This window comes from Pteronotus mesoamericanus, unplaced genomic scaffold (genome assembly GCF_021234165.1).
Source record: "Pteronotus mesoamericanus isolate MK-2021 breed Mesoamerican mustached bat unplaced genomic scaffold, CSHL_Meso_final scaffold_533, whole genome shotgun sequence".
Classification (NCBI taxonomy): Eukaryota; Metazoa; Chordata; class Mammalia; order Chiroptera; family Mormoopidae; genus Pteronotus; species Pteronotus mesoamericanus.
In genome coordinates this window covers 68,763-82,885 of record NW_026555320.1, presented here as the reverse complement: position 1 = coordinate 82,885, position 14,123 = coordinate 68,763, and the positions used below count along the sequence as shown (strand labels likewise).

The window sequence follows — 14,123 nt, the reverse complement described above, 5'->3', positions numbered from 1 at the left end:
AATGATTAACATTTATAGCAGTGGACTGAGCAAAGCGGGTTGCCCTCCTGATGTGGGTGGGCCTCGTCCAATCAGTTGAAGGTCTGGCTAGACGAAAGAGGCTGATTGATGTTCCTGTAAGGGTTCCAAGCTAGGGTTCCTCGTGCCTGGCTGCCTTCAAGCTGGCTTCAGCTTTTTCCTGCCTTTGGACTCAAACTGAAACACTGGCTCTTCCTAGGCGGCAAGCCTGTGGCCTTGGGCGGGGACCTACGCCACCAGCTCTCCTGAGTCTCCCTCCCGCTCGCTGACTGCAGATCTTGGCACCTGTCAGCCTCCGTAACCACGTGAGTCAATTCCTTATAATAAACATCATGCATGTTTATATATGCATATATATGTGTATATGCATATGTAATTTTGTAACCCTCACCCGAGGATATGTTTATTGATTTAAGAAAGAGAGACACAGAGAGAGAGAGAGAGAAACATCAATGTGAGAGCAAAGCATTGATTGACTGCCTCCCATACACGCCCTGACCGGGGATCAAACCCACCACGTAGGTACGTGTCCTGACCAGGAATCGAACCTGCAACCTTTTGGTGTATGGGACAATGCTCCAACCAACTGAGCCACCGGGCCAGGGCTATATATGTATCTTGTTGGTTCTGTTTCTCTGGAGAGCCCTGGCTAATATATGATTTATGAAATATGATTCATTCCAGGTCTAATTACAGTTATAAAGTGTTGGTTCACAGCAGTTTCAGCTTGAGTCGCTCATCTGTCAATGTTCACACAAGAGCAGGGTTCAGAGAACACAGACAAGTTTCTGACTCAAAGTTCCTCATGGGGCCATGAGGCTCAGAGTCACCCGTGACCCATGCGGCCAGGGGCCATCCAAGCCCACCTACGAGGCCTGGCCCTGGCAGTGGTATGCCCTGCACCTCTCTCAGCAAATCCCTGGAGAGCCCTGGTGGCAGAACCCAGCTGCGTGGGCAGAGCCGGGCGCTACATGTAGAGGCCCACGCCTGGCCCCTGCCCAGCAGCCGCCTCTGAACCCTGATCCGGTCGCACTGGAAGACAGCGCCTTGGCAGAGCGCGCGTGCGCTTCTGAAGGGAGCTCGCTCCCATACCTGCCAATCCAATTCACGTAAAGCCTCTATGAAACATCGCACGTAAAGGAGCACCGTGAGGAAGGCTGTTTGTGGCTGGGATCAATGTTCTGAAGTCCTAAAACGCACCCCTGACTAATTCTTTAATAAGATTAGTCTTTAATGTTTTTATTTTAATTTATTATTTATCAGCTTCCTAAAATGGTTTCAAGTGAGCAAAGACTAACACCAATACATTACATACACTAAAGACTTGTTTCAAATTAGGAACAAAGATCAATTAGAAGCATAAAAATGTATCAAATACCAGGAAATGTAGCCCCCTCATGCATGTCAAGAATCTTACTAATACATTTTAACTAAGTGTTACAATTTATGTCAAAAACCCTGTGTGGTAAGGGTCCTGCTCACCTCCTGAAGAGGAACCCAGGGGAAGCAAGATCAGCAGGCTTCCTCCAAACTCATCAGAGCACTTTTAAAGAGGTGAGTGCTTGGGTGTTTTCACTAAAGATTAGTAGCCCTAGAAATCACCGCAACACAGCCCCACTCCAGCATTACAAACGCAAACACAAACAGACTGTTAAATAGGGGAGAGTCCAGTAAGGACCAAAAATCACTTCTAAGTTACAAATTCAGAAAAAAAGTTTTCATGTCCTAGATTCGAATTCACATCTACTTATTCTGTGAAACATGGGATATTTCAACTGTCCCTTCTTTTGTTCCATTTAGTCGCGTAAGTAGCAATTAGATGATAAAGTTTCTACGGAAAACACATTAAAAATGTTATTCTAGACAGGAATCGATAAACAAGCCCTTAAACTTAAGTCTTTGAAGAATCCACAGCGTTTTAGTTGAGCATGTTTTTAGACGATAAATCCTTGAGTTCGATGGCTTAAATCAGCGAGAGACAAGGAACAAATCCTAAGTGGCAGTGGCTCTGTGAAGAAGAGGACACCCAAGCAGGGCTACCCCTGGAAGTGCACTTGGGGGTCACAGCTAGTCACTCACACCTCGGCCCCCTGCACGGCTCTGGGGCGAAACTCGTTCTCCTCAACGGACCCCAGCAAAAAAAGCTGGTGTTGAATAGATGCTGGTCGGACAGAATTACTGAATAAACCTGAAGCCACACACAAAGACACTCACAGCATCTCCATAATCTTCTCTCATGCAAAGTCTCTTACATCTTGACACCTACAGCTGCCTGCACCAGGACAAGAGGCGCTCCTACCACCTCCCAGGAAAGCACTGGTTTGTGGCCCCGAAAGGTCTGGGGCAACAGCACACAGACAAGACAGAAACCAGGTGGGCCATCAGCAGTCAGGCTCTGGGCAGCTCTGGGAGGCAAGGGGGAACGTCGGCCCCCCGGGGGGAGGCGAGCCAGAGCAGAGCTGGTTAGCAGGCTCTGCCGGGGTGTGGGGGCCGGGCACAGGGCCGAGCACGTTTAGTAAAGACCAAAAAAAGTGAGGGCAGAAAGGGGGGAAGGGAAGAGGGAGACATTGTCTCACCCTGTTCTTCACCTTTTGCACATTTCCTTGCTGACTCAGACACCAGTGGAGGCTCTAAGAAACCAGGAAAAAGACACAGGATTAGGCAAATGGCAATTGGAGAGGCCAGGGGTAACTCGGAGACCTCCGTTCAGCTGTTTCAAAGAACTGTCGGGGGAAACATGGTGGGAGTCCGGCAGGCCTGGCCCCGATCCAGCCCTGGGACTCGCTGTCCTGCGTCCCTCTGAGGGGACCTGGGTGAGGGGACAGGGGGTGAGCAGCCGCCAAGGTCCCTCTGCTCAGCCTGTCCCTGATTCAAAATTGCAATGTCCCTAGCACATGTCCAAGGACAACCTGGCAGGCAGAACAGAGCAGGAGAGAAACAAGGTCCCCTGTGGTCCTTTCTCCTTTCCAGCCACACCACAGAGAAAACAAACAGCAGCGAAAGAAGCGCACACACACTCACCACCCGAGTCTGTCCGAATGAGCTCGCCCCGGCACAGTCCCGGCAGAGGCGGGGCCCCCGTGGGCTGCCTGAACTGAAACACCACTGCCATGTGCAGAAATCAGCTCCAAAGACAATTCAGAGAGAGCAGAGCCTTCTGTCCACGAGAGCTGGCCGGCCAGCGCCTCGGCACCGCCACCTCCCACAGCTTCCTCAGCACTTTTCCCAGTTTGCTTGTTGGGGCGAATCCTAAAATCGGGAGCTGCCCTGGACGCACAATGGGTTACGTAACTCCAGGCCGCCTGAGCACCCTATCGGCTCATCTTGTAAAACCGCCCCAAACAGAAGGTGACGCACCCAAAAATGTGATACCCCCCGGTTGGGGGCAGGGGAGCAGGGCTTTGTGACGGGCACTTGGCTTTGCCGAAAAATTTAAGAGGAACAAAAAGTCTCCTGTTCGTTTCAGCGCTCCCTGGGAATAGGGGGCGGAGTGCATTTATCAGGGGCTGGATGCCAAGTGGTGTCCCAGGACCGCACTTGGCAAAGCCGCTGGAGCCCACATAGGCACCCTCGGGGATACTCCCGGTCACTCTGAGAATGTTTTTCATGTCGTGCCGTCCTCTCCATGAGCATCTAAGGCAACTTGAACCCAAGCGTGATGTGCATGGTCTGTCTGCTCGGCACCTTCAACACGTCACGCTGCCTGCGTTTACCCTCCTGTTTACCAAGCCGCTGCCAAACGTGACAGCACAGAGCCCTGCTTCTCAGCTGTCCCACGGAGCCTGCCACAGATGTCCCGGCATGGAACTTTCAGTTACCACGCCCTATACAGTTTGAGGTTTCAGCACTGAGTTCTGCCATTGCTTCGCTTTCAGTTCTCACGTTCAGGGAGAGGGAAACTGCCTCAACAGGCTGGATGTTTCCTGGATTTCACTGGCACAGATGCTACAAGAATCCCAGGGATTAGGGCACATGTTTGGACAAATGAAGATGCAGCTGGTGCACTGCCTCCTCCTTGAAGTCCTCCTGGTCTTCCTCTACCTTTTCCCCTCCAAGGCTTGGCCAGGCACCCTGCCTGGTGCTCGCCTGTGTGCCCGTGGCCATCACTGCGCTAACCACGGTGCACACCCAGCTTGCACTTGCTCCCTCAGCCGGCTCCGCGACTAGACTGCGCTCCTGGGCGGCAGAGAACATGTGCCCCAGTGCCATGGCCCGGGTGCACGTACCGCCCCTCGGAGCTCGGGGATTTAAGGCAGGATGCTGAACTTTCATGATTTGGTCTCTTTACCTGTAAAAGGGGATAAGAGTCCCCGCTTCAGGTGGAGGCAGCAATAAGTAAATGACATTTTATTTACCCAACCAACGTATACTGAGCTCTGGCCCCACGCAGGCGCTACTGCAATCACTGGGACACAGGGGCGCACAAAGGCCTTGCCCTGAGGTCAGTTCATGTTCTATTTATACTCTGCAAGTGTCGCTCACCACGAAGTCTGGGGAGAAAGGTAAAGCGGGAAAGGGAGATGGGGAAAGGTAGGGGGACCCCTCTTTAGGCAGGGTGGTCTCATTTCTAAGGAAGTGCCACTTGGAGAAAGTGAAGAGGGAATCATGAAAACATCGGGGGTTAAAGGTGATGCAGGTGCCAGGCAGCTGCAAGAACAAGGGCCCCGCGGAGGGATGCTCATGGGTGTCCAGGGCCGGGCAGGGAGGCCCGTGTGCCCAGAGTGGAGCAGGCACAGAGGAGCCAGGTGAGAGGGGCGGGGAGCCCTATCACTTAGACCCTCTCAGGCCATGGTGAGAATGAAGCCCACTACAGGTTTGAGCACAAGAGTTAAACCATCTGACTCTGTCCTTGAAAAGCCTCTCTCCTGGCTGCAGAGGATGGGCCGGTGGGGAAGCAAGAGGCCCCCTGCGGAGCCCACTGCAATGATCCAAGTGGAAAATGGAGGTGGCTTGGACCAGGGTAGCTGCGGGGGTGCTGGTGAGAGACAAATTCTGGATGAGGGAACCAAGAGATGTCCCAGCAAACTGGGGTGCGAAAGAAAAACAGAGGTCCTGGATGCCTCCTGGGTTTTCAGTGTGGACAAATGGATGGAGGACGTGCCATCTACAAAGGCAGGGAGACCTCAGGAAAGCGGGTGAAGGTGGAAATCAGGAGTCTGAGATGCCTACTAGGCACCCAAGGGAAAATGGCGTGCAGTCAGACCAACACGTCCGGCCTTCAGGGGAGGGGCCAGTCTGCAGATGGGAACTGGAGAGCGGTCAGTGTAGAGGCAGGTTTTCAATCCTGGAGGCTGGGTGAGGTCACTTAGGGCACAGCTGTACACGGGGGAGCGGGAGGCTGGGAGGGCCGAGCCCTGGGCCCGCCCGCATCCCCACGCTGGGGAGAAGACAGGGGCAGCCTGCAAGGTGGGAGAACTTGGGAGAGTCGGGACCCAGAGCCAAGGGGGGGCCAGACTTCTGGGAGAAGGGAGTGGTTGGCAGCATCAACTCCTGCTGAAAAGGGAAGGAGGTGAAGGCTGAGGACGGATCCCGGGACTGAATCGGGCCATCCGTGCCGGGGAAACGGTGGGGTCACAAACCTGCTCACGCTGGGCGCAGGAGAGAACAGAAGAGAAAGTGGGGTCAGGAAACCAAGGAGCAGAGACATGAGCGAGCACTGGCTCTGGGAAAAGAGGGGCCAAGAAGGGTGCCTTGTTAGAAGAGAGTCATCAAAAAAAAAATAATAATAATAATAGTAACAAAGAGCAATCGTAGCATATTTTTGTGCCAATAGGAAAGGTCCATGAGCAAAGGAAATGGATGCTGTAGTAGAGAGAGGTGAGACGTTGGAACCGGGTCCTTCGGTGAGGGGGCAGGCGGGTGGGATGTAGTGCCCAAGTGCCGTCGCCCGTGGGAGGGGCACTCGGCACAGGGGCAGGGCACCCAGGCCGGGATCCTGACACACGGGGCTCCTCCGCGCTTCACGGGTGAGACTGAACAATGAGAAGCAACCGGAAGTCAAGGCGCCTGTTTGAAACTGTCACTGGGCATTATTTTAAACTGCCAGGGGGCAGGCTTTCCAACAGGAGGGCAAAAGCAAACACCACAGACAATAATGAGAAACAAAGCAAACTTCTTTAGGCGCACCACCGGCTTTAACTGTCACTGTGCCCCGGCTGCTCTTCTGAACGCCACCCGACCGGCACCATTTCTGCCTGAGCCCCTGTCAGGCTGCCCCGAGCTCTGTCCCAATGGTCCCGTGGGGGACAGAAACAACCAAGAGTTCTAGCACCATGGGCTGCACAGCAGACCTTGCCAGCACACGGCGGGGTGACTGACTCCGGTCCTGGGACCCCGGAAGGTGTGACTGACACAGGCACCCGTAAGAACCGATGTGTGTGCAACTCTTGACAGCATACAAAGACATTGTGTGTCATTTCCATTACTGTGTCCTACACACACGGCGTCTCATTTGCATGACACCTATCGTGTATCTGAAGAGACTGAGCCTCAGAGAGGCGGGTGGGGGGTGGGGCCACACTATGCGGAGCACCGTGATGGCCATGCACGCTGCGTGGGGTTCAACGTGCCCATCTTCAACCTTCATGACAATTTTATGAGGTGCTGCCCTCATCTCAGGCCGGTTGGTTGTCGATGGCGGGTCTCACCATCCCAAAGCTCAGACTCTGGTGGTCCCTCCCCACCCGCCAGGTTCCTCCCTGACACTGGTTCTTGCAGCCACACCCTTCCCCTGTCCTGCCCGGCCCCTCCCTCTGTCCCGGCAGGGAAGGGCCCCCGTACCTGTGATGGTACAGGCATCCCGGTACCCTCTGCAGCTGGGAGCATCTTCCACAGCCTCGCTCACATAGTGCTCCTCAGGGATGCCCGGGCTGCAGGCTAGGACTGCATGGCTGCACACCTCCGAGGAGGGCACAGAGTGGGCCGAAGTGTCGTCGTGCAGAGCTGTGGCGTCCAGCTTGGCAGGTTTCACGGGGAGGTGCCCACTGCCATCGGGGGTCCCGCTGCCGGAGTCTGGCGCAGTCGGGCAGACGGCCCCCGTTAGGTCTGGCACTCCAGCAGGGCTTCCTTACAGCGACTCTAGAGGACAGCGCAGAGAGAGGAGCACAGTTACTCAGGGTCTGAGAACAGGGGACACAATCCTTAGAAAAATACGGTCCCGCAGAGCATGTGGGTTCAGGTGGCAAATTCTAAAACCTACTCCCTTCAAGCCAATGTACTGCCAATCAAAGTCCACAGCGTCGATCAAAGGACTGCGGGATTCGATGCAGACCATTTCGAGGCAGGTTTCGTTCGCTGTAGGTCTTGAAACCTGTCTCGGAGCAGGTTGAGCAAGGAAACGCGCTGGGCCCCAGCTAAGATGACGACACCTGCCCAGACGTCCAGGGCACCAGGCAGCCACGCTGAGCCTAAGAAGAGCTGCGTGTGTCCCTTCTGTGCAAGACACGCACCGATCTATTCATGCAGGATCCATATACATTTGATTTATATACCGAGTTCTGTATAACATGCTGTTTCTCTTAAGCCCTTTCAACCACGATACATTCCCAACTCCCCAGGCACCCTAAGGCCTGCCCCTACCTTAAGCTACAGCGAGAAATTAGGGGACTCCTTTAAGAATACGATGAAAACTACAGGCCTTATTCAAACAACCAACCAACCACATGCAATTTCAGGAAAAGCAGCCCATTCGCAGGTTCTGGGAGATGCCACGGTAGCAGGTGAGGGGCCTGCGAGGCCAGCCCTCTCTGGGGGCCACCCCAGCACCATCAGCCTACCCGGGCCATTCCTGGCCCCGTTTAAAATCCGACGGCCAGAATGTGACTCAGGGGAAGGGACGGCGCACAACAGAGGCTGCTGAAGACTCTGCGGAGCTCCAAGGGACGGCCGACGGCCGTGCCAAGGACGTCCCCGTGCATTTCAGGGGAGCAATACTGCCTTAGACCTTAACTTTCAACTCAGCAAAGGCCCCTCTCCTCCCAGCCCCCCCTCCACATACACCGCACAGATGTGTGAAAACACGCAAACACACACAGGCCGGCAAAAATGTCAAACGTGAGCTTAGCGAATAAGGCAGGCAGCCTGAGAAACACCCTTCAGCACAGCAGTTCTCAGAGCTGTGGTCTGAGAACCGCGTGGTTCCTTCGCTCCAGTTTACAGGGTCCACAGAGTCCACGGGTCCAAGGTTTTCTCTAAGGTACTTTTGTTGTCTCGTGGATGCACACAGAGCTCCCAGAAACTATGTGATGCGTGATGATGCCCTCATTCTGGCGTCTAATTAATAAACTGGGTAATTCTGTGGTTAAAATGTTCCATTTTGATCTCTAATACAATGTATGGGAATCAATATGACACCCATGAACAAAAGCTCTTTGGGATCCTCCATCATTTTTAAGAGATTCTGGGACTCAGAAAGTTTGAGAATTACTTCTCTAGGACATGATGCATGTACAGTTCATTTTTGAAAAGGAAAAAGAAAGAAAACCAAAAGACAAGTTAACGGACGCCTTACCCGACAGGGTGCAGTTGGTGACGTTTTCCCGCAGCAAAACCCACCAAGTGCTCCTTTTAAAAGTGAACTCAGCCAAGGCGATGACCCGTAAATACCAGGCAGGAAGGCGTGGGGCAGCCTGGACATTCCTGGCCAACATGAAAGATACCCCGAGACGAGGCGGGACTGCAGCGTGACGTCAGTGATTTGGCTACAGAAAGACGGCTACGCCACCTGGTAAGAAAAAGCCTAGACTTGTCCAGAAGAAAACCATGCTGGGCAGAAGAGGCATGAGGAAGGGGCCTGCAAGACCTCCAGAGGACCAATTAAGCTCCTGCTGTGTGCAAAGACTGCAGAAGACAGTGGCAGGTCTGCAGAAACTGAAAGGCCCCGTGCTTCCCCAGAGCTGCGGCACACTGGCGGCATCGTACCGGCGCTCACCCATGAACAGATCCACGCACGGAACTCACAGGTGAGGAAGGCACGCTACAGGGCAAATGGCAGTTAGGGTCGGAACGGGGCACAGGACTCATAAACCTGGAGCCAACAGTCCAAAAGGGAAAAAAATACGGACAAAGGATGTACAGATTACCTCCCCTCCCAAACAAAGAGCTGCACAGACACCAAACATTTTAAGGAACCTTAATAGTAATCAAAAATAAAATCTGTATTGACTAACAAAGAGTTAAAAATTATAACGAGGCTCCATTTGGCAAGAGTTTTTGCAGCTCGTAGTCTCACGCATTACTTGGACAGCCTGGCTAAATGTATGTGGCTTGCTGGCCCGAGTAGGCATGTGTCCAGGTCACTATCACAGAGAAAGGCTAAGAACAACCTAATGTGCAACAGACAGGATCGTGTCAGATATGGGGCAGCCACAGAGGAAGCTGCGAAAAGTGTCAGAGCAGGTATGAGTTTATCAACACAGAGAGATGCCTTGCATGGAGGGACGGGGGACCAGGAACATGGACTTCAAAAGGTTTTAAAACCCATTAGCGGACTGACCCCTCCTCATCAGACCTTCCTTAATCTGTACGTAGGTGCATTCTATATGATCATTACGCAGGAGTTGGAAATACTTTCTTCTTTTGCAAAATGCCATTACTCTACTGAAAATGAGGAAAATTCTGTTCAAATCAATGTATTTTTTTAAACCAAGGGTCTAAAAGATAAAGATTTCCTAAAGAGGGCATCGAGCATGGATTACACAACTTTTGCTCTCGCGGTCTGTAAGATGAGGGAGTTGGCCTAAATGCCAATCGCTCATCCTAGATCGGTACCGCCCCTCCCTCCCAGTGCCTTGGCTCCCACTTACAGTCGTCACAGCCATCACCCAGACGCATGCTGTTATAAAACAAACAGCTCAAGTATGAACACTTTCTAAAAAAACAAATTTTGGAGACATCAGCACATGCTCACTCAAGCCTCAAAACGGAATGCAAGCAACCGTTTTGAAGTCCAAAGTACAGTTTTTCTGCCCAGCAACTGGCAAAGCCTCCACAAGAGGCACCTCTTTTAAAAAAAGAAAAGTACAATAGAACTCCAATTTATTTTCGCATCTCAAACGCTGGTTCATATAATTAAGTGTGTAAGCATGTGTATTATTCACACGCTCGCCACACCTGAGGTACCTCGTACCCCGTGATTCCTGAATTTTAATTCTCATATGACTTCTTTGTCAAAATGGTATTTATGTTTTATTATGATTAAAATAACATAACATCAAAAAGTACCACTTTAACCATCTCTAAATGTATAACTCAATAGTGTTAGGTACATTCGCACTGCTGTGTAAACAACCTCCAGAAGCCTTTTCATCTTGCAGAACTGAAACTCCTTCCCCATTAAACAACTACTCTCCTTCTTCCCCTCCTGCCACCCGAGGCAACCAACCGGCCTACTTTCTATCTCTGCAAATTCACTACTCGAAATACCTCTTAGGAATGGAACGGGATGGTATTTGTCCTTCTCTGACTGGCTTAGTTCACTTAGCGTAATGTCCTCAAGTTTCATCCACTACTGTAGCGTGTGTCAGAATCCCATTCCTTTTCAAGGCTGAATAATATTCCACTGTACTGAGAAGCCCCTCTTGAAGTGAAAGGACCAAACTTCAGTCCATCAAAATCAAGTGAGGAACAACCTCAACGCCTCTCAACGGAAGAACGGTTACAAGGAATGGCCCGTCCAGACTCCTGAGTTCCGTAAAATGAGATAACCCGCGTCGGACACGTACCCCTGCGGCAGGTGCGTATCAAGTCATCCAAATAATCATGGTCACTGACTTCATGATTCCCAGGCTCTCAGAACCGGGCCCCTTTCTTGGTTCTGCCGTCATATTCATACACCAGCACTTCCAAACCTATTTCGCTGTGAAACCTTCTCCGCGTGACATCTCGTCACGTGGCGTTTACTTCGTGGGGTGCGCTCGGGGAAAAATGTCTCTGCATTTGCCATCCAGCCGCGCGCCTTCATTCGCACTTGTCCAGCACCCGGGTCTCTTGCAACTTGTGTGCTCCTTGAAGGCACGGGCTGGTCCTGACATGGTTAAGTTATGAAGTTAAACCGTGGCAGAATCAACAATCATGAACGAAACAAAAGGGTTGGCGCAAAGCCTTGGAGGACCTCCTGACGCCAGGAAGCTGTGTCAAGGGCTTTGGAGGTTCTAGCTGATACCACCTGCCGTCAGCCCCCTCTCAGCTGGCTACAGTCACCAGCCCCATTTTACAGTGGAGGGAAAGACTGCTCAGAGAGGTTTGGTAACTCTCCAAAGGCCACAGAGCCAGCTGAAGGAGGAACCCAGGTCTGGGTGGAGCCAAGAGATGAGACCCCCAATGTGAAGCCGTCTCTTGGCACCCATGTGTCTCGCCTCCCCTCACTCGAACATAAGCAGGCATTTCTGAGGCGCCACATGGGACTCAGAAACAATGCAGCCACAGCCCTGGGTGCTCCCGGGCCCCGGCAAACCCTGGCACACCAAGCAAAAGGCTCCTTTCAGGCAGAGGACACAAATGGGGCTGGAGCAGAGTGAGGGCGGGCGGCTCGGGCCGTGAAAGCGCCTCTGCCCCGCTTGCTGAGCTCTGCTGGGGGCCGGCCGGAAGGAGGGATTTTTCTTAGCAGAGGAGTGAGAAATTCTGCAACCTGGTCAATTTTTTCAGCAAAAAGACGTGCCAGGAAAAGAAGTAGGAGAAAGAACTGCCGGAAGCAGCTCTGCATCCCGCAGAGAGAACCCTCCCGCCTGGCGCCTGGCACCCGGTGCCTGGAGGCCCCTGACCTAGGTCCCCTGACCCACGTCCCCGGTCTCAGGCTTCTCAATCTGCAGTCAGCGTCCCAGCCCCCGCCGCTGCGAGTCCTGCCCAGGCTGCTCCCACTGAACCCAGCTTGTTGCTGAGCTCAATTTTGCTGACAAAGGACAGGCATGCAAGTTCCTAGGTCTCCCCCTCTGCTGTGGGATTTTTGTGGCTTGGAACTTGAACTACCAACCCCAAGAGCCATGTGACACAGGAGGTGGTGTCCCTGGGACTCAGACACTTCATCTTTTGACAAGGACGAGATGGAGCCAGCATCGGAGGTGTGGGAGGGCTTCCTTGTCCTTCTCAGCCCTTCCCCCAAGTCCCTGCTGCTCTTAGCATGAACCCTCTGCCACCCACATGCAGGTGACTTCTGGCAGGAGAGCCACGTGGCAGTGCATAGACAGAGCTGCCCCTGGTGAACACAGATCACCTACTTCCCACGGGCTAAAACAGGCGCTTCCTCCAGGACAAATGCAGAGGTTGTCAGGAGAAAACCAGAACCAAGCTCCAGGTGGGAGGCCCAGCAGGTGACACAGATGTGGGGGTCACAAGCAGAGACCGGAGACAGGCCTCTAGGAGCTCATGGAAAGTGTGCAAAGGGACACAGACAGCCTCTGGGGACGCAGGCCAGCCCCTGCAAGGAAACGGGATCTCAGTCCCGCAACCACAAGAAACCCGATTTTTGCCAACAACCTGGATAAGCTTGAATATAGGTTCTTCCCCAGAGTTCCAGGGAAGGGCGCAGGCCTGCTAACCTGTAGAACTGGGAGTTGCCACATGGGTGTTATCGCAAGCCACTGAATTTGTGGCAATTTGTCACAGCTGCCCAGGAGGGCTGATATAATCTCTGTGAACAGTCTGTCCTGCGTTGAGAACTGCTGCTGCACCCGAACCTGTTTGTTCGGAATTGCTGAACTGTGGCGGTCAGTCACACAGTCCATAGGTTCTTGGATGCCTCTGCCCAGAAAAAGGACCCTTTGGAAGCGCAGGCCCCTGGCCGGCCACGGAGGCTCTTGTGCTTGCCGTCTCACAGATAATTCGCGGAGGAAACTGCTGTCTGCTTAGAAGGCCCGTGTGTGCCACCCTGAAGTGCAGGGAGCCCGCAACACTCCTGTAATTGCTTGCTGAGCTACAGGTCTGGCAGGAGGCTCAGCTACTTACATGCGCGACCTCATTTAAGGCTCACCACCTACAATGTAGTATCACTATCTGCCTTTTACACGGGAGGAAACAGGCTCAGAGGGGTCCAACAAGTGGCCCAGGAATTGAACTTAGATTTGAATGATTCCAAATATGCCGCTCGCTTTCTGACAATGGTGAGGATCATTCGACTTCAAGATGCTCCCAGTCCAGTGGAGGGTCAGACGTTCCCTGGGATCCCCGACTACTGACCATTCTCCCACATCTGTCCCCTGTCTCTCAAAATAACTGTCTTGCCATCACAGGCGCAAAGGAACTCAACGCAGAGAGCCCACCGAGACCACGTCAGTTCAAAGGAGAAATACACACAGTCCGGCCAGCCTGCAGGCGGGGTCTGACCTCCCGGGCCACCTGGGCTGGCGGACGCCTGACGGGTGACCCTGCAGGTCTGCTCCTCCTCGTCACGGTCCCCTCGCTCTCCAACCTCATCTGACCTTCCCGTGGTCCCACCAGGCCAGGCCAGCTCCTTAAATAACGGGGCAAGTGGCTGCGCAGTGGAAAACAGCGTGGCTGGACTGAACAGCTGGAGGGCGAGGAGGAGCGGCGAGGCGGGGCTGCCGAGGCGGTGCCGGGTGGAAGAAAGAGCAAGGCTGCCCACAAGCAGCCACGGGCCCCGCAGTCAAAGCAGCGCCCTGGGCTTGCTCCCGCCTGATGCCATGCGTCCCGGAAAAACACCCTACACTAGAGCTGGGTGGAAACACCCTTGTTTTGGGAGGCAGGGGTAAGAGAAGGTTGGGTGGCTGGCTCAACATTTCCTCAGATGATGGCAGAAGCAGGACTGGGAAGCATCTTTTATTTACTCAGACAATGTTAACTACTGCGGCACAGGACGGAGCATCTTGGGAGAGGGCACGGAGAAGGAGGAAGAACATGTGGAGGAGCAGGGCCAGCCACTCCAGCCAGAGAGTCGGAGCCACGCCGGGGTGGCCAAGGGCACAGGAAAGGCTCTGCCATCTGGTCCAAAGGGACCGTCAGGGCCTCTGTGAGCCCCTAGGGGGACCCCAAGGGCCCCTTAAAAAGGAGAGGCCAGGACAGGACAGCTGGTGACTGTACTCAGACACTGGCACAGCTTCCACGGGAATCACTCAAGGCGTGTGGGACGGGGGCTGGGCATGCACGCTTGTCAT

The 14,123-nt window shown here is 53.4% G+C and overlaps 1 protein-coding gene across 5 annotated transcripts in view; it reads right to left on the bottom strand.

Annotated features, from left to right (window-relative positions):
- The window catches only part of TRAK1 (trafficking kinesin protein 1), a 98,884-nt gene extending 91,801 nt beyond the window's left edge, over positions 1-7,083 (bottom strand). For 3 of the 5 annotated variants that reach the window (XM_054594582.1, XM_054594583.1, XM_054594584.1), the window contains exon 1: positions 6,799-7,083. Coding sequence is in view for 2 of the 5 variants with exons in the window: in XM_054594586.1 (XP_054450561.1) it covers positions 3,040-3,130 (91 nt within the window). In the remaining 3 variants the exon portion in view is untranslated. Of the gene's footprint in view, positions 1-3,039; positions 3,150-6,798 lie in introns of those variants that run through there. The other 2 variants (XM_054594586.1, XM_054594587.1) reach the window with 2 other exon arrangements.
- Between the last annotated feature and the right edge of the window lie 7,040 nt (positions 7,084-14,123).